General features: G+C 45.7%; 2 protein-coding genes across 2 annotated transcripts in view; one reads left to right on the forward strand and one right to left on the reverse strand.

Annotated features, from left to right (window-relative positions):
- The window catches only part of si:dkey-13p1.4 (transmembrane protein 151B), a 158,309-nt gene that overhangs the window by 100,247 nt on the left and 38,232 nt on the right, over positions 1 to 19,830 (forward strand). The gene's annotated exons all lie outside the window — the stretch shown is intronic.
- The window catches only part of asap2a (ArfGAP with SH3 domain, ankyrin repeat and PH domain 2a), a 35,895-nt gene that overhangs the window by 4,268 nt on the left and 11,797 nt on the right, over positions 1 to 19,830 (reverse strand). The window contains exons 2-21 of the mRNA XM_062557404.1: positions 17,515 to 17,587; positions 14,106 to 14,251; positions 13,029 to 13,103; positions 9,005 to 9,054; positions 7,519 to 7,648; positions 7,039 to 7,124; positions 6,867 to 6,942; positions 6,669 to 6,755; positions 6,478 to 6,486; positions 5,591 to 5,694; positions 5,051 to 5,120; positions 4,610 to 4,697; positions 3,561 to 3,609; positions 3,172 to 3,338; positions 2,445 to 2,578; positions 1,971 to 2,065; positions 1,307 to 1,496; positions 1,053 to 1,138; positions 705 to 820; positions 7 to 63 (exon numbers count right to left, since the gene is read on the reverse strand). Of these exons, the coding sequence (XP_062413388.1) occupies positions 7 to 63; positions 705 to 820; positions 1,053 to 1,138; positions 1,307 to 1,496; positions 1,971 to 2,065; positions 2,445 to 2,578; positions 3,172 to 3,338; positions 3,561 to 3,609; positions 4,610 to 4,697; positions 5,051 to 5,120; positions 5,591 to 5,694; positions 6,478 to 6,486; positions 6,669 to 6,755; positions 6,867 to 6,942; positions 7,039 to 7,124; positions 7,519 to 7,648; positions 9,005 to 9,054; positions 13,029 to 13,103; positions 14,106 to 14,251; positions 17,515 to 17,587 (1,888 nt within the window). The remainder of the gene's footprint in view (positions 1 to 6; positions 64 to 704; positions 821 to 1,052; positions 1,139 to 1,306; positions 1,497 to 1,970; positions 2,066 to 2,444; positions 2,579 to 3,171; positions 3,339 to 3,560; positions 3,610 to 4,609; positions 4,698 to 5,050; positions 5,121 to 5,590; positions 5,695 to 6,477; positions 6,487 to 6,668; positions 6,756 to 6,866; positions 6,943 to 7,038; positions 7,125 to 7,518; positions 7,649 to 9,004; positions 9,055 to 13,028; positions 13,104 to 14,105; positions 14,252 to 17,514; positions 17,588 to 19,830) is intronic.

The raw sequence follows: 19,830 nt of genomic DNA on the forward strand, positions 1-19,830 counted from the left end.
CTTCACACTGTATGTGTTTGAGCCTCCGGGCGATATCCAGCGGCGTCTCCCCGGCCTCATTAGCTGGAGAGAGGACAACAGAAACATAGAATCGTTACTGTATCCACGTCGCAGGAGTATAAAACACACCGCCCACTTTCTCTCCTCCCATTTCACCGAGACATGAGAGATGCGTAATTAGACGGTTTCCCACATTGAACAACTCTCTGGTCTCTCCTTGTCCTCCCTCTCTGTATCAATTACCAGGCGGTTTTGTTTATGTCACAGCAGAGTAGAAAGATTAGTGTTGTGAGAAAGAGTTGCTAGGGTCTTTTGGCAGAACCCCTTCTGGGAACTGAATCTGGAGTACTTGAATCATGTGTCTATGTGTGAGAAAGAGAGAGAGGAATAGTCCCTTCCAAATAGATTTATCATATTGGTAGAATATTCCTTTATTTGTAAGAAAAAAAAAACTTGAATCAGAGATTGAAAATGTCTCAATGAATGTGTGTTACTGAATGATTCTGGTGTTTGATGTTTTTTAATTATGACAAAGCAAGACAATGACACTTAACTAGCAGCGGACCATCAAGCTCTCGGCTGGGCGAGTCAAAATTACAGTTTTGACACACAAACTTGTGATCAATATCAATAGATTGCGCAAACCACACCCAGGTGTGAATAAAAGACTAACAGCCGTCCTGGTGGGCGCTTCGTTCCCTTACCAATCTCTATGGAGGCCTTCCCCCGCAGCAGCAGTTTCAGACACTCGCTGTTGTCGGTCAGGCAGCAGTAGTGCAGCGCCGAGCTGCCTTTGGCCGTCTGCTTGTCCAAATTCAAACTGCAGGGACACAGAGAAAAACAGCTCTAAAAAATGAATAATTGTCAAATAATCTTTAACTACTTAAATACTTGAAAATGCCAGAAAATAGATCTATAAAAGTGAAACCATGCGGTATAATAATAGAGATTGAACCTAAATTAAGAATGAAGAGAATTAAGATGAAAAAGTGGATGATAACTCCAATCAAAATTTAAGGAAATTGGTCCAATTGAAAATTCAGAATGTTTACCTGTTCTGAGTGAGGAAGTCAACAATGTGAAGGGACGTTCTGTCCACCAGTCTGACCGCGAGATGAAGAGCTGTCTCCCCGTGCTCCTGCAATTAAAACAAATGAAACAGTTTTTCACCAATGGGATCAAACGCATCCATATGAGAATAAGAAGTCAAAGTCGATGGCAGCAAAGTGACTGGGTGAAAAGTTAACAAAATCAGCACGGAGGGACAGACTTGACATCCCACAGGCGTAAGGCTTGGTGTACTGACGTGTCCGTTGGCCAGAGGGATGGGCTCCATCAGGTCGACTCCCTCGGCGTAGACCTGGATGAGGGAGAAGATGTCGCGGGCCTTCACGGCGTCACACAGCGTGTGGAGGCGCGACGCCGCGTCGGGACACTTCTTCCTGGCGAAACGTTTCTCCGTGTACTTGGCCGTGATGAAGTCTTTCCTCGCCTGCCTGGGGAACACGTGGAGAGAGGCGGCTGCTCAGCTGCGGCTGCTCATGTGCTCTTTGTGGGAATGAGCGTGACTGGGAATCGCACTAATTGGAAGCCAACGATCATAATTGGTCGATAAACCCACTAAATTTGTGAATTTCTTTGCTTCAGAGAGTTTTAGTCACAAAAAGCATGAAACGAAAGTATCACAAAAGCTGAAAACCAATCATCTTGCTGACATTTTTCCCACTATTTACACAAGTCACACCTCATAACTTTAATTGCTGATGTATAATGTATTTTTTAAATAATTATTTATTTCAGAGATTCCAGAGACTCCAGCTGTTCTGAATTGGTAATCAATCACATTTCTAAAAACCTGATCAGTACAATGATTTTTGGTTGAGATGTGCCAATATGTCACACTGATGGTGTCGACAGTTAGTGAGTGTACAGGGGGGGAAGAGGAGGGGGGAGATGGACGGGTGACTTACATGTCACTGCCTGGGTTGGGTTTCACCACATTTTCAGCACCTAAACCAGCCTCCATGATTTCATTAAAGCCAGCATTCCCCACATTCTTGGCCAGCTGCGGAGCGCGCACACACACACACACACGCACAAAAAACACTAGTTATACATCACACTCTTGACGCCACTCGCATCCCGCTCAGAGTTGTCATCTCTGCCTCTTTGAACGTAAACCTCGTGATGCGGCGCTTTGTCTACAGCAAGCGTTGATTAGAAAAGCCATAAAGGACCTCAGCTATTCTGAGTGGAGACTCGCAGACGTCTCGCGGGAGAGAGGAGAGGAGAATGATGCTTAGGGGCGACGGTCCTCTCCTTCCTTCCCGTCTCGACTTCCTGTCACCCGTGTACTCATTCTCTTCCTTCGACCTGTCATAACACCCGCCCCCCCACCTCCCAAAACCCCTGCAGAGAGAAGACGGACGCCAACAGCAATTTACCAAGAGCTCTGAGGTGCTGAGTACGTCCAGGGTCAGGGACTGGATCCTGGAGTAGTGGACTCCAAGCTCCCTGTGGATCCCCGAGCATTCGATACAGGTGAGGATTCCCAGGTTGGTGGACAGCCACGTCGGGTCTGAGGAAGGCAAACGGAATGAAAATGTAAACAACACATGGTGGTGGTGGTGGTGGGGGGGGGGGGGGGGGGGGGTGGGTACAGGACAGGCTGTCCTTGGGCAAAATCCTCTGAAGCTAAAGTAATTCCTGCAGCACGTGAGCCGACTTTGATGTGTCCTTGTGGAAAGCGGTTTGCTCAGGAAACTAAATAGCTGCCCGAAGGGCTTGTTGATATCTCACAGCACACAATGTGAGGGGGAAGTGACCAAGCTGAACTAAACTAGTCCGGCCCAGGCACTCCGCGTGAGAAAACGGGAGGTGTGTGTGTGTGTGTGTGTGTGTCATGCATGCATAAGCGTCTGCTAGGGGAAATTTCAGGGGATTTGAGAAAAGGTATTGGGGCTCTGTATTTAAGAAGATCCGAGCCTGTTTGTTATTATTGATAATGTCTCTTAAGATGTTTATTAAGCAGCTAGTATCAATGAGGTTTGAGAGATCATTTCTAATACGCAACTACAAAAGCTCACAAAAATCCTAGGTACGATTTTTTTTTTTTTTTTAAAGATCATCATTGGCACGATGCTGTCAATCATTTGCCTCTTTGCCACTCACTGGGCGCTCCGCAGTCGCAGCAGACGTCATTTCCAGTCATTCTCTTGACCTCTGCCAGGATCGCCTTGGTCAACTCCTGCACGATGTTGTTCTCTCCCACATGCTGGTCCCCTTTGAAGGCCCGATTCAGCGCCTCCTCCTTACTGTTCTGTAACACCGAGATCCAGCTGCAGGAGGGAGGAGAAGACAAGAGGCGGGAGGGGCATACGGTAGAAGTGAATGAAAACTGTAGAGTAGAGACATGGCAGAGGGAGACAGAGGTAGAGGGAGGAGGAAGGGAGGAGGAGATGAGAGCAGCCGAAGCCAGGAGGTGGACGGTAGAGACAAAGCCAAGCATCTGATTGGGTGTGAGGCAGCACGCGTGTGCAAAGCGGGCAACGGGCACTTACATCTGACAGTCTTGGTCGTCCTCGGCCTGAAAATGATACGTTCTGTCGTCTGAAACGAAAACGAAAAATGATGACACAGCAGAGCAGACATGTGGGTAAGAGGGAGAACTCTAATTAAAGAGCAGTGGCAACAAAAGGGGGACAAAAAGGGAAGCTCATAGCAACAACCTACAGAGGGCATTAAAGTATCAACGTCAAACTGAGGGAGAACTGCCCAACGGAAAACAGCTGAGGTGTGAATCGCCCAACGTTTTCAAAGCGCTGTGTCCAAAGCTGCTCGTGTCTCTGTGAGGTTTGAGCATAGCGCCTCCCTCTTAAGGCTACCGCCTAATACAGAACACCTGGAAAAATCCACAACAGAAAACTACTAAGATTAAAGAAAAGACAAAAGCCTATCACTGGCTATTGATTCATGTAAAATATATTAGTAAAGCCTAATTTCATAAATCACAGATTGGCCTCAACGTTCTGCTTTCGGACCTTCACAGCAGGAAAGGAAAAGATGACAAAAACAGCCAAAAGAAAAAAGATAAGGGATCCCTTTTCCAGAACAACACAATAGAGCTTTTGTCTATAGAGAATGTGACATAATACAATTGTAAACACGGACAATCCATTTGACAAAGATCGTCCTAACAAACACGTCATTTATTTGACAGAAATGGACTATTCAGGGATGAACCAGCAATCCATGTCAACGACCATTTGTTATCTTTGTTGATTCATTTGCGCATTTCTTCCTTTATTAAAGTCAATCAGGAAGAATGTTACAAAAAAGTTTCTTATTCACCATTTGCTGCTAAATGTGAGATTGAGATGAGCCGGACGTATTAATATATATCTTTAGGATTCGGCTAATCTACAGGAATAGAGATACTTTTGAAAGCCACAATGCTGCGCAAATAATCTGCAAAACTGCTGTTGTGTGGACGCCAATTAAAATGAGGCATCGGAGTGCAACATATAAAGAGTAGGGAGAGAGAAAAGCCCAGACAAAAAGGTAAGGAAAGTTACATGTAAAACAGGCAAAGAGAGAGGGCCGAACTTACGGGATATGAGGTCAAAGCTTCTCTTCTCTTCAGGATTGTGCTTCACCTGGCAGGTGAGCAGGTTGAGTTTAGCTGGCGGCCGGTTAGCCTGAGAGAGAGAGAGAGAGAGAGAGAGAACAGAGGCCGATGACTTAACGCAATGACGACAACATAAATAAGCAGGAGTGTCTGTGATTAACTTTATCCCATAGCTGCTGCAGCCAAAGGAAACGTGTGATAAGCTGCTACGTGATACATCTTTATATGGGAAGAAACAGAGTTCAGGCTAAAAGAGTCTCCGCTGAGGTGGCAATGTGAGGAGAACTTGTGTAACTTATGCTCATGTTAATGGGTGACGATAATGACCAACTGTGGAGAACTAAACTGTTTTTTGCGTGACTAAACGAGGCGTGCGGAGAAGAATGTGAACATGCTTCCAAAAAGGCGCAATTGTTGTCTTACTGTGCCGTGTGAGATGGTGAGGTAGCCGTTCTTCGCCGTGCACTTTCTCTTCTGCCACACTTTCCTCAAGCTATGACGGAGAAAATATTCATAAGTCAAACAGACAGGGAACTCTGAACTCAAAGAGCAGTTCTAATAAAATATTTAGTATGATCACTTTATGATATGACTTCATGCATTAGTTATGACACACAAGCTGAGCAGTGTAATCGTGTCTTATAATAAGGCAAGAACAGCAGCTGCCCGACGATAGCATCCGCTGCTTTTCTGGGTTTTATATCACTGTAACCTAAAAAAGATTTGGTCGGCTTAAACAAGCAATTAATAAGGCTTTTCACTTATGTGTGCTATTATTTAAATTGAACAATTAATAGAAATAAAGTAAAGTTTTCAATATTATATTGTAATGTCTATTAAAATGTTCAAACTACGTATAACGGAAAGAAACAAACAGCCAAAAATATAATTTAGAAAAAAAAAGAAATAATGAACAAAAAGGTAAAGAATAATCTCAGTAGATTCTGAAGCTCAAGCACTCACCCGTCGCTCTTCTTGTGAAGGTAGCCGCTGCGCTCCGTGCCGTGCTCCTTGTTGCCCCGCGGTTGGTGCAGGCTGTACGTGGTGCTTGGCCGCACCTGTGAATCCTGGTAAAACGCACACAAACAAACAAAGCCAGGGAATAAGAGTCTTTAAACAAACTTTTAAAAAAATGCAAGGGCAGGCAGTGCATGTGGGATTTGCAAATGCAAATTGATGCCAAGTTGGAGGCACTGAGGCGTTGAAAGGCTCATATCTACGCTCTGCTACAGAGTCTCCTGCTCCTCTGAGAATTTGAAAGCAAGTATGAACAACAATAGAAAATTGCTGCTGTGACCCTTGTGGTTGTGTACACACGGGGATGAGAAAATAAGGGGAGCTTTTACACCTCTGAATCGGAATCTGCAAAAGTAGATGCCAAAAAGGAGATATTTTATTATCAGATCCCCCTCTGAAAGGATCAGAAGATGAAAAACATTTAGATTAAATGCTTCAATGAACTCAATCGCCTTTAGATATTCAGGTTTGACTGGAGTGTAAAAACAACTGCCAAAGAAGGAACAAACAATGGCCAGATTTTAAAATGAGTGATGTCATTTCCTGTCTGGAAACAGAGAGTATGGTTTCTGAGGGCGGCTTGACGGGACTTTAATGATTTTTTTGGGACACAGCCAACCGGATGATGTAAAAGATGCAGCTTCCCATTGAAAGTCATTTAAAAAAAATGTTTAAAAAGCACAACCAATCAAAAATAAATCACTGAAACAATGTGGCAATGACATATGTCAACTTAAAAAAAGATGCTGCTCTACGAGAACAGAAAGAATACATAAATCTCGAACTACAACTCAAGAAAACAATCACAAAAATGCTTCCACTTATCCACTTACTCTCCTCGACTTGTTTCACAAAAGACGCAGGCAGTAAAGGAAAGGAGAAGACAATCATCAGGTGAGACCAGAAGCACATCGAAACGCTTCGCTAAGGACAGGACCAGGCTCAAATGAAAACAACATAACGGCGCTGCACGCGTGAGCCGAATCGGAGGTCGTCTCCGACGTGGAGGACCCGCGGCGCTCACCTCCTTCTGCTCCACCTGCAGCGCCGTCTTCAGGACGTCTCGCAACTGAGTCAGCTGCTTTCTCTCCTCGTCCTGCACCTGCTTTATCTGTTCACGGGAGGAAAAGGGGCAGAAAACAGGAGAAACGGACCACATGTTGAGATGCAGATGTCAGTGAAGGGGGGGGGGGACAATACCGGAGCAGCTGGGTTTTCTCACCGTGTGCAGATCCGTGGCCAGTTTTTCTATGGAGGGTTTCAGGTTGTCCACAGCTTTCAGGCCATCCTGAAAGAAACTGAGCAGCGAGCGCGTGAATAAAACAAAGCACAAACACACTGGCACCAAAGCGCGTTTGAACGTGAGGGGCTTCTATCGGATCTGTTGGTCTTACTTGCACTGTGCGTGGAAGTACTTGATGAGGTTCTGCAGCAGGTCCACCCCTTTCTTGATTTTGATCTCATTGACTTTGAGGAGATACTGTAAACGTATTGAATACAGATTCCATCAGACCGGGTGGAGGCCAGCTTCAGACCACCTCAAACACATACTTTCCTTTCATCTCGTATCCAGACGCTTCAAATCAAAAGTCCTCATCTTTCAAGTAAAACTTGATTTAAGCACAACATCAAAGAGGTCCAGACCACAAAAACAACGATTAAATGTAATCTGAATTCCAAAAGGCTATTTTGAGATATATGCAACCGTTTTGGCTAATTTTGACGGGTCTTTGCAGGACCTTTAGTCAGTAAAAAGGTATTTCTTTCCCAAACTTCTACGTCCTGTTAGCGCATAATACATTTTTACAATTACACATTTACTTCTTCAACCAGAACATTTAAACAGGCCGCGATGACATTTTACGTTGACTAACCTCACACATCTGCAGCTGGAAGAACCTCCTTTCCTTCTCCATCTCCTCAGCGATTTCTGCCCCACTGATCTCCGTCCTGATCATCCCGTGCTGCCTCGCATGCTCCTTCTTCTCTTTCTCTATCTTGGTGCTGGTGACAGAAGACAACAAAAGGGGTCAGAGAGCACATTGCACATCTCTGAGAACACCACCAAAAAACGGGGGAGAAAAGTGTGGCAGTGTTTAAAAAAAGAAAGAAAAAAAAATCAGCCCTATTGCTGTCCTGCAGGTACCATCCAGGCCGTTAGCGGCCTTTAAAATTAAGACGTTCATTTAGGTTCAGTTGTCGGGCAAAGAATCCTGTTCTGTTATTTCTCTTCCAAACAACAGAGCTAAAGAAGTTAGGGTTTATTAGTAGTAAAAGATTTTGATCATTGACCTGACAGTCAGTATTTAGGGCTGATTTTACCCAACGAGCACAGACTCTGCATACAGTAGTACACACCAGGCCATGCAGCAGAACATTCTTTCCCCTGTGCTGTGTTTTCTGACGGTCATGCGCCTCAAGACAAACTTCACTCCCTCAGGTTCGACTGTGGGGTCCATAATATGGAACTACTACTTCCTTCATAAGGAATAGGCTACAAAAGTAAAGACATTTTGGGGAAATACACTTTATTTGCTTACTAGCCGCAACACTGTTGTATTATAACTGTGTGACACAAACAAGATATGGCATGTTATTAAGTGAGCTTCTATGCTGATTGGAGGGGGTTCTATTAACTTTTGATGAAGCCAGAAGCTGCTGTACGTTTATTTTAATCTTTATTCTAAGCTTAATATATAAAAAAAAAAACGTCGGCTAGTAAGGAAATAAGCGTTTTCCGAATTCTGAACTCCTCCCTTTAAATCATCATTAATGATGTTACACCACTTCCACCACAATTGTCTGTCTAACTGTTGCAGAATATGTAGAGTCATGTGTCATTTGGCATGTGCACAAGGGCTGTGTGATACGGTGTTAGCTTCAAGGTTGGTTTGTTTAATGACATCAAATGAATGTGAGTCGTTGTGGGAAAAGAGATAGAAGTTTCCTTTGTGCTATTCCAAAAATATGAATCAATCTTTTTTTTTTTTCAAGTCAATAGCATTAGACGTAGTTGGAAATCCAAGACGGCTGGAGTATGTCTTAAAGCCGCTTCAATTGTATATTTGCAGTTTTACCAGTGCCCACAAGCCAGATTTCATGTCGTTGGGAGAACACTGCAGGCCTTTGTCAGCATGTGAATCTTTATCCCCTGACAACGCTGCGGCATCATCAGAGGTGCGACTAATACAGAGACACATGTTAGTCGGGCAGACGGCCAAATGGAGAGTGGTCCAATTAAAGATCGGCCTGAGAATCCCGTCACTTTCACCGCTGTCAATTCAGGAAGGAACAATTTTACTTTCATTCATAAAAAGAATAAATGAAAAGCTGTTGGAGGATACACATTAGGTTTCTTACACTTTGGTTTCGTAGTCCTTCCACGCTTTGTCAAACGGCTTTTTCAGATCCTGTGGAAAAACAAACGAGCAGAAAGCTTAAATTAATCCACAGAAAATGACTCAAAACCGCTTTTTGATATTACTGAAAGCTCTAGAGCAAAAATAAATGGACCACGCGGTGAGACAGAAAAAAAGTCCATCTCAACAATTTACACATTTCAAATCATTGTTTCAATTAAGAAAAGTGAATCACACACGCAGAATTTGCGACTTTTTTGTGTTTCATATCAGTGAAGCTTTTTTTTTTGCATTTGCGATCGATTCGTCCACGTGAACGGGAGGCGACGGCGACTTGTCTCATCGCCGCGGTTGTGCTTTCACCAGCCGCTGGATTGAACGACATCCCCAACACTGCGGTGCTGATTAAACGGAGTTTGTGACAAACTAAAGCAGACGTCATGCCCTAGAAAATACAATTCAAACAAATGAATTGTTGCCTTGAAACCAGGGCACCAGGAAAATCTGCTGAACACCATAAAAACAATCCAACGAATTGTATCAGATTTGAAAGCAGCTCCTGCACCGTGGTATGGACAACATTCAAACCCTCGTCCATCTGGCTTACGGTGCGTTTTCCGTCCACGAGTGTGAAAAGCCCACAGATTCTCGTTCCAGCTTGACAGACAGCTTATGGCTTTAGTGCATTGTTGGCGCTCCGGGGACGACCGTGATCCCGCGGTTGACCTCCGCGTCCACAGCAGAGGCTCGACCGGTTAGCCCACATGATCACAGTCTGGTTCACTGAGCCGAGCCCCTCGGGCCATTCAGAGCAAGGACCGGAACCACCAGGGGAAAAGAGGGCATAAAGGACAATAAGAAAAAGAAAAGAAAGAAGCAGAGCACCAAAGTGAAAGAACAAAAAAAGGGGAGCAAATTCAGTGGCTAACATAAGAATAACAGAGAAAAGAAGGGCTGAGCGAAAGGAAATGTCAGAGGGGAGAAAAATGGTATCAACGGCTAAAAATACCAGAACCAGGCATCGCTGGGCTGAGCAGAACAGGCCAGAGCACGAGGCAAATAACTCCCACAGAGTCCAGCCTGCTCTCAGCGACCCGATTCTCGGTCTGGCTGAATCCAAAAGGACGGAGGAGGAATGTCACGCCATTGACCGGCGCCTCCACTTTCGCCAAGGTTACTTCCTGTTGCACATTCCACACACCTTCTCACACTGCGGTGATGAATGGACCAAAGTCCAAAGATGTTCAATACAACATCACAGCAAACGAAACAGCAGAATCAAAGACTTGATGCCATTTATAACAAAAATGAATTGGACAATTAACTCAATTCATTTAGTTAACTGACTGGATATTTCTTTGGATAATCCACAGACCAAAGGGAGTCTTTCTGCGTCCAAAGTACGAAGCAGTGCAGTTTGGTTGTCCGGTCCTTTTTCGTGCCACAAACTAGCTCCATCATATTAGGGGGGCGGAGGCAGAAATCTAGGACACAAAACATCCAAACCTGAGCAAATCAAACTAAAATCTGCACAGCTGGGAGCAGGTTATAAATTAGCTGGACTGACTGAATCTGAATCTGCAACCAAAGCGTGTGATGTAATGAGGAAGATCCTGGATTTGTAGTCATCTAAAAAAAACGCCAAGAGTGAGAAAAGAGTGCAGCGCCCCAGAGTCCCACCTCCTCGCACACAATGGCAACAATCCAGACACTGTAACGGAATAGCGATAAGCTGATATGACTCATGGCGGGTTAGAATCACAGAGCGCTCCACGAGCAGAGGACGATAGGGAGGGGGGGGGGGCTCCAGGCGTGACATCACGCGGGGGTCCGTTGGCGAAAGTTCGCCGTTAGCAGAAATGTTTTTGTGGACTCAGCCCTCTCCGTTTTCACGCTGACTGGATGGTGTGTTTAACCTCAGTAAAACCTACACTCGGTCATCCACCGACCCCCAAACCTGCGGGGTTTTTTTTATGCTGGTGCTGCACTAACTGAGCTGTATCCAGGGTCAAGTGAAATGTTCATGTCAAACAAAACCTATTCACGGATATAATTCACGGATCACTTCACCCTGTGAAATACAATGTGGCCCTCGTGAGGAAGAAGAATATTGGTGGGTTTTCATCTGAGTGACAGCCGTGGCGGGTTGCTAGGTGGTAGTACTCTAATCACGGAGCCATTAGCGGGGCCGCCTCCCTCGAGGTTAGTTCATCTCGCTCATTGCCCAAGACGCCACCGGTAGAATATTAACAAGCTCCGGGGGGAACAGCGGCCACCAGGAAGCCATTAAGCCCCGAGTTAAATCAAACAACAACAGGACCAGTGGCTTCTTCAGCTGCCACAAAGCTGCAGGAATTGTGGAAACCAGATTGCCATTTTATGCACTGAAAGACAACAAAATATGTATAAAATATACCTTTTAACGTTTTAATGTGAATCGTTAAACACACAGGTCTAATATAAATAAAAATGTCTCATCAGCCTTTTTGAAACACATCCCTTAAGTGAGATCCATATTACTTTCTCCTAGTCTCCTTCCTTATCTCAGTGCAGTCTAAACAGCCTTCTAATGCAAGTCGGGAATTCATCACGCCCTCCCAACAGGTACTTCCCCCCCCAGGAGAGGACAGGTGTAAGGAGGCAGAATAATGACACAGGAGGAGGAAGACTATGAAGGGGAATGGACGGACAAGGGGAAAGCCTCGTCCTCTGGAGGTGAGCGGCAGGTTAAGGGATGGCTGAACAAAGACGAATGAGAGAAATGAGCCATCATTTCATTTCTGATTTCTACCATTTACCTGCCTGTGTGTGTGTCCCCTGCAGGTATGAAATAACCAGCAGCTCATTAGCACCCCTGTCACTATGGTGATGAGAATCATCACAGGGCTAATGAGCAGTAAGTGGGTGTAGCATTACAGATGTGGGTGAGGAGGGACACAGTGAAGGTGACAAGGAGGCTAAGAATGAAGAGACATAGAAGAGAAAAGGAGAAATGACACCAGAAGATGAGAAAGGGGCTGAAAAGGAAGCACAGAACAAGAGAAAAGAAAAAAAGAGGGCGCCAGAGAGTTCAGAGGTCAAGACAGAGCCAAGCGGTACAGTGTCACGGGACAACCGATATTTCTATGGCAACCAGGCTCATTAGAGAACCGGCTTAATCGCATCATACCCCGAAGCAGGCAGCCAATCACGTGTCTGGAGAGCGAAAGGTCGCAGACTGCCGCAGACATTAACGGGCGCTGATTGCATTACAGAGCAGCAGTTAACATGCGTCCGTCTGGTGGACGCACATGACCGACGGGCCGCCCGGCGGCTGGGTGCCAAGCTGTCAGCCGCTGAAAGCCCGCTCAGCTTTGCGGTTTTGTTTACATTATTCTCTGATCAGGAAGAACCAAATGAAACACCTGGTTGCTTAAGTCTGGGCAAGGAGGATAGATGAAAGTTATTGTTTGGGTTCTCCATTCTGTCCAATAAAAATGCATAAAATACCCCCAAAATTACAAATTTCCTGACACAAATACAAGGTTATGAAACATTACCAAGCCCTCTGAGTTCAAGCCTCTCTCAGATGAATGAGATTTGGGTTACGGTTTGTGCTTAATGGCCTGCTAGTCAACTTCAAGCCTCCTGGTGCGTTCTGGTGAGCAATCACAAGCTCACACTTTATATTCAGTTTCAGTCTACACACTACGACTCAAACACTCCGTTGTGGGAGCGACAGATTTGAATCACTTGCATCATGGCGAGCTGTAACAGGTACGCTGTTTTAATACGAGCTGCTGAGAAGCTTTAGATCTTATAAATAAATAAAGCCACGTGTATTCTGTCAACTATTCTACTATCCAGGTATCAGATCTCGACTTTCCTCTCAGCGGCCTGAGAGCAGAGCGGCTCGTTGCCGACGTGGTCACCGGGACGACTGTGGGCGCCGCTTGTGCGCGGGCCGATTAAAGCGCACAGCTTGGACGAACTAAATTCATCTCCGTGTAGAAGGAACAGGACACCACGCCGTATGGATGCCTTACCCCTTTGACTCCCTTCAGGTCTCCTTTCAGCAGGCTGTCCAGGGGAAAGGTGATGATGTTGTTCATGTTTTGGAACTGGAAGAGGGCGAGGAGAGAGACAGATGACAGTTGAAGGGTTACATCAGAAGATTTAAAAAAAAAAAAGGTGTAATCCTTTTAGTGTGTTGTGCTCGTGTTGTGTGTCCAAAGGTGAAAGAGCTCAGAGCACAAAGGGGAGGCACTAAAGGCTGGAACTGCATGTCAGTTTTCAACGCTTGTTTTCTTTAGAAAATGATGGTGAGGAGAGGTGGAAAAAGCTAAATGAGGGACGACGGGTTGATTACAGTTACATTTTGAACTTATGCCTAAAAATCATCTTTTAATTGCTCGTGGTTTATGTCTACGATTGACTGGTTACTTTTCTGTATTTGTGCAAACGGGCGAGGTGCAGAGAGCGGGCTAAAAGCTAAAATAACTGAAGACACTGACTTTTTCAGCCCCTACACCTTGTGTGTGGAGCTGCTCGTGTGATCGAGGGAGGCGAGAGCTTGCTAAAGCCGGGAGAGATTACATCTTCACATCAGGCTCCGGCTGAAGCTCATGTTTCTTTAAATATACACCAGCAACATGAAATCCCAAGCTCCTGGTCTCAGGGTGAGTCAACGCAGTGTCTGGGAGGAAGCGACGGACCACACGTCACGGTGTGGTGTTTTTTTGTAATAAATCTTTGGCCTCAATGCAAAACCTGGCTTTAACAGATTGGGTTGACTTAGATCCCGAAGATATTTGGTGTTGCAGCGGCTTGTTGGCCGTCTCAACGGAAAATCTAGAGTTGCCACCCCGAGGGCTCCAAGTTCCAGCTGGACTCTGTGTGTGTGTGTGTGTGTGTGTGTGTGTGTGTGTGTGTGTGTGTGTGTGTGTGTGTGTGTGTGTGTGTGTGTGTGTGTGTGTGTGTGTGTGTGTGTGTGTGTGTGTGTGTGTGTGTGTGTGTGTGTTTGTCTCCCACAATTAGCGAGAGTATGGAAATCGTTGTTTGTCCCACACCGGGGGGGGTTACCCCGATCCTTTGACACACGCGCACACAGGCACTTTACTCACCAGGTTCTTGAAGAGCGCAGTGAGCTCTTTGGTGAAGACGGAGAACTTGAGGAAAGCTGAACCCAGATCAGGATCATCTCTGTACACACAGTTTTCTCCAAACTTTTCCAGGGCCTGCGTGTACTGCTCCTCATTCTCTACATGGGCTGCAAAACACACAAACGCACAGGTCACTTCCATCACAGCGTATTAATGATTTATGGTAGACTTTCAGTGAACAAGGACCCACTCTCTGCCGATCCTCCAATCACAGGTCAGTTTTTACCCGGAGATGCCCAATATTGATTGAGCCGTGTGTCTCTACCTTTCCCCCCCATATTGCACATGCTACTTAAATTATATATACTATCAATACAACATCATCTGCACTTGTGTGTATACATAGATGTCATCCTACTTCTTTGTTTATCTGTTGTGTTTATCCACAGTTTCCATGGTTATGATCTTTAAATCCTTCCCTCCATTACCTTCTCCTTTCCCGTATTTGCATTTCACAGGAAAAATAAGGGACTCAATAATATTTGGATTGCAAATAGAAACTGTGAGGCAGGACTTGAGAGAAACAAACGTCAGCACAGGAAGATCCAGGAAGAAGAGTGGGCCCCCGAGGGAGAAACCTTAAAAAACAGCCAGTGATCAAAGTCTGGTGTGTCTGACGTAGACTTGATCCAGTTCAGCCTAAAGCCTCTGCGATTCCACTTAATTCACTCCACACTATGCAGCTGATAACCGCTGATGCCACTGGGACGGTGGTAGAGAGAGGGATGAGGCACTGGGGACTGTTGCTATGACAACGGTAACTAAGAGACGTGACAGAGACGACCAAGGGGGACGGGAGGGGTTTAAGGGTGGTGTGATGGAGGGGGGAAAAAAGGTTTGAACTAAAAGACACCTGCTGTCACAACATGACTCAGTTTTTCATGTGCGCACACACACACACACACACACACACAGCATTTCAGTTGTGAACTGCTTGTAGTTTCAATTATGAGTTTCTTTTACATAGTGACAGGAAATAAAAAGCTGCTTGATTAAAAAAAGAGGCAATTTACTTCATTAATATCAAACAATACAATTTTAAATTGACTATTGAAATTACCAAATAATTGTCCATAATTCTAAAAATAAATAGCTTAACAGCCTCAAACACAAATGTCAAGAGGCAATCTTAGTCTTGCATAAAATGTAATATTGTTGTGTGGTACATGGATGGTGAGGAGAGCATTTTATTCTGCTGAAGTGCTTCTGGATCAAATCAGTGACATACAGAGATCTAACAAACCTCAGCCATGTGTCATGTGTCAGACACCAGACCTCACCGCGCGCCCGCAGCCCGCCGTTTACACATCAGCTCCAGCTGTTCGGCGGGGGCTGTGCCTCTGGCTCTGTGCCTCTGACAGTCAGCGCTGCAGTTTGTGAAGCGGCACGTGAGATCTCTCCGCTCTGCTGTTGGATGCCAACGGCCCAAACCCCCCCCCCCCCCCAGGCTGCTGAGTGAGTAACGTGTATTTGCTGTAACATGACCCAACGCATCCCACGTGCCGTCTGCAGCACAGAGCCGCCCCGGACTTCAATCCTCATGCGTTGTAGTTTATGGGGATGAGGGGAGGGAAAGAAAGAAGGGAGGCACAGGGACTTTTCTTTGGTTTACAGTGAAAACAAAAAGCCGCTAATAGAGTCCTCCCCTACATGTTGCCTAAACATCTCCACTAAGCTGGTATTCAGGGGCTTTCTGGAGGAAGCGTGGGCTCTGCATAGTTATAAGAGTTGCTCTAAAAACCCCAGACTCTTCGTAAACTTAAATGAAAAGTGAAACAACTACATCAACACACTAGTTTACAGCCCACATAAATATACTAATATACAACAATGTTTTACTGTATCAAAGAAAAAAAAGACCCCATCATAAACAGCTTGCAGGCTGTTTTTGCAGCGTCTTTCCCCTCACACACACACACACGCCAACAGACACACACAAAGGGATTAATCCCCAGACTCCTCTCTGGGTCTCTTCCCCTCACTCGGCCCCATCAGACCCGGTCGGCTTGCGCTGCGACGCTCACTAACACAATGTGTGGCCGACGTGAAGATTAATTCAATTATCTCTCTCCAGACCGAGAAGAGGACACTGGGACTCGCGTCCACGTTCCCTGAGAAAAGTGAACTTTTTACCCACAGAAGTGACGGCGTTATCTGTTCGGCAGGTCTGTCCTTTTTTAGATGGCTGTTAGGCCCCTGCAGCAACACTGGGTTCTCCCGCTCACCTGTACAGCTTTCACAGTATTTTCTGTTCCCGTTTATTTCTAGCTCTCTGATACGAGGTTCCTCTGCTTGCTCAGCCTCTCCCGTTCCGACCAAACCTCCATCTTCCCTCACCTCCACATCATTAGTATTCCTCACGTCACAGGCAATAAAGTATGCATTTCTCGGAGTACTGAGGCAGTCTGTGGTGAGGCCCCCCGTTGTTAGCCTCGTTATTCCGGCTTCATCCTGGCATCCTCTCCGAAGAATATGAATACAAATGCTCTGCTTTTCCACTCTGCTTAGGCACTTTGAATTATCGTATCACATCGACTTTATACGTGTCAGCATAAAGAGTTTATGCAAAGAGTTCATTCATGAATGGTAACAAAATGTAACCTCATTCAATGCCAGCTTTGCTTAAAGGATATCAAAATAATGGCATTCACCAGTTTCATTTCCACCATCAAAACAATGTTTCTTCGGGACTAATTGAAGGTAATCTGGACGAGCTTCACACTGAAGGCAGAAAGGCAAATTCCATTCTTCCTAATTTTGCCGACTGCAGATGGTAGTCTTCATAATGACAACAAATATCAACAGCCTGACACGTGTGTGTGTGTGTGTGTGTGTGTGTGTGTGTGTGTGTGTGTACGCCACTGCACTAATCGCACAGATTCAAATGAAGGTAATTACTTCAGGGATATTCGCTTTTGGCAGCTGATCAGAAGAACCTGAAAAGGTTCATTTTGTGTGTACACACGCACGCACACGCCTTCGCGTCATGGGGTGACACAACAGAGGAAGCGACAAAAAGGGGCACATCATGTATGTAAATACACAGTGTGAGGTGACAACGTGAGTGTGTCCTGCCTCAGCAGCCACACACACACACACACAGTGTGCGCCCCTCCCCAGCTGTTCATTTGGGGGTCTCGATCAGACAGCTGTCCCTCTGGTTTGAACAGAGCTCTCACTGTTCAGAAAAAGACGTGCTCCACACATTGTTCAGAGGTCTCTCTCTCTGCGGGGTCCGGTCAGGCAGGCTGGACAAAGGACCCTGGAAATACTCCACACTGGCACAAGCACTCGAAAATGACTCTATTGTGCATTTCCCTGCAGAGATGAGCAAATGGAAACCGCGCCCACAGGACAGAGGAGAACTCACCTAGACCAGACGTGTAGATGGCCTTCACAGACTTCTTCATCTTGTGCAGAACACTTCGGTCCACGTCCAGAGCCTGTTCAGACAAAGAGGCAGACATACAGATCACGTTAGAGTCGAGGTAATCCTTGAATTGTGTGAATTGATGCATTTTGAGGTTTTTCAAGTTGAATTAAGAGATGTGTCGAATGATTCATTCTACAGTCTGACTGGTTGGTTAAGAGCAGACAACTCTGCGGTGTTACACTATACGTCTGTTTTGTGACATTTAAACTGTTCAGAGGTCTCAGTGTGTGTGTGTGTGTTTGTGTGTGTTTCTTTGGGTCACCTCCATTCCGGCTGCAGTTAATAAATTATTCAAGACAAAGCTAAGAATAGAACTGAGCTACAGCATTGCTTTTTGGGTGTGTGTTTATGAATTTATTAGCTTGTAGCAACCTGAGCATCCGCAGTCTCTTACATAAAGGACGATGTGTGTACATGGCCACACACACACACACACACACACACACACACACACACACACACACACACACACACACACACACACACACACACACACACACACACACACACACACACACACACACACACACACACACACACACACACACACGCGCATATGACTTCCCGTAGGCGCACACACACTTTCACATGCATTTGGCCAGCGACACACACACACACACACACACACACACCAACCAGAACAAACACTGGGAGTCCAGCGGAGACAATGCAGCACTGTACCAGTGAGGCGGGCTCGTAGGATGAGGGGGATCTTGGGGAAATTAGTTTTTAGGGACTTTATTAGGTTTGTCTGCCCAAGCGGGCGCCACTTTTCCCTTCGCTACTCCCCATCTGACCGACGCGTATCAAATCCCCCTAGACCCCAAACACACAATGGCCCCCATTCAGCTGCAACGCACACACCGAAACGCTGTGCAACACCACATGTTACAAAGTGTATGGAATACATGCATTAATAGCCCAGCTATGATGCTAGCGCCTAATGGAAAGAACACTCAGCACTTAGACTCCCTTTGGAGCTCATGGCTCTCACTCATAGATGCACTCTGACGTCGTTGCAAGCTCACTACTCATGTATCACAATCAGCGAGCTAATACACAATATTTAAAAGCGGATGGCTGATAATCACTATCCGGACATACGATTGATCCAATCGACCGTTTTCTCAAAAGACATCTGGAAAGTATGAGTAACACATACTAAAAATAAAACCTGATGAGACCAGAAGCTACCCGTTATTCTGAGTAAAGAAGGCAAGACTCAGTGCCGCCTGCACTACTGTTAAACTACTCATGCGGCTCATGTGCCGTTACCCTGTCAGCTCCGACAGGCGCCGCAACTGTAGCTCGGACCCCACACAGTCACGCGTGTCTGCATCACAAAACGCAAAGAAGACGAGTGTGAGAAAGTCCTCTGCGTCTCCACCACCGAAGAAACCGATCCAACCACACAAAAGCCTATTTAAAGAGCAACAGGAGACAGAGTGTTTTCTCAGCACAGCTGGCACCAACTCGGGCTCCGCTCTCGACGTTAGATCGACTCAAGAGGACTCTGAGAACTGAAAGCGTCTCCGCAGGGAGCCGAGCCCCTGGCAGACAGGAGAGGGCTCGCCAAACATTAAGACATTAAAAAAATACAAATAAAAGTGACAAACAAAAGAGTGATAAACAGTGAGGGATTTCTGTTACATGTGGCATTCTTTAATAGCCTGATATCTCACAGAACCTGATCTGTCCTTTGTTTTCAGGGAGAGAAAAAAGCTAAGGTAATTTATTGATGGATAATTTGATGCTGCGATGCGTTGGATGCGTTTGGTGAGGAGCGCGTGAGGTCAAACCAGCGGCGAGTCGACGCATTCAACGGTGTTCAGTGGTGCAGAGAATCAATGTGCTACCAGAGTGGGTTTCTTTCAGAATTTTAATCAGAACGGCACAAGATTGAACTTGGCATCAACGTGGAGTTTTATAAACTCACAAAAAGTATGACAAAAGAGGAGGCCAATGAAACCAACTCAGCCGGGCTCCCCAGCGTTGATGGTTTTGTGGAGTGAGCTAAATGGACCAGAGATTTACGGCAATCTGCTCCCTTTGTAACCAAAGCGCTCGGTGCGAATGCTGCTCCGGCACGTTCAGACGGCAGCTGTGTGCTCTGCTCTCGGGTCACAGAAGCGCTTTGGTCTCGGACGTTCCTTTCATCCGTGTCAATATGAAGCCGGCTGGTGTTTAAAAACGGAGCACGTCCTATAAAGATTTTAAGCATGCCCTACAAGATTGAAGCGTCTAAATGCTGCA

This window comes from Pungitius pungitius, chromosome 14, assembly GCF_949316345.1.
Source record: "Pungitius pungitius chromosome 14, fPunPun2.1, whole genome shotgun sequence".
Classification (NCBI taxonomy): domain Eukaryota; kingdom Metazoa; phylum Chordata; class Actinopteri; order Perciformes; family Gasterosteidae; genus Pungitius; species Pungitius pungitius.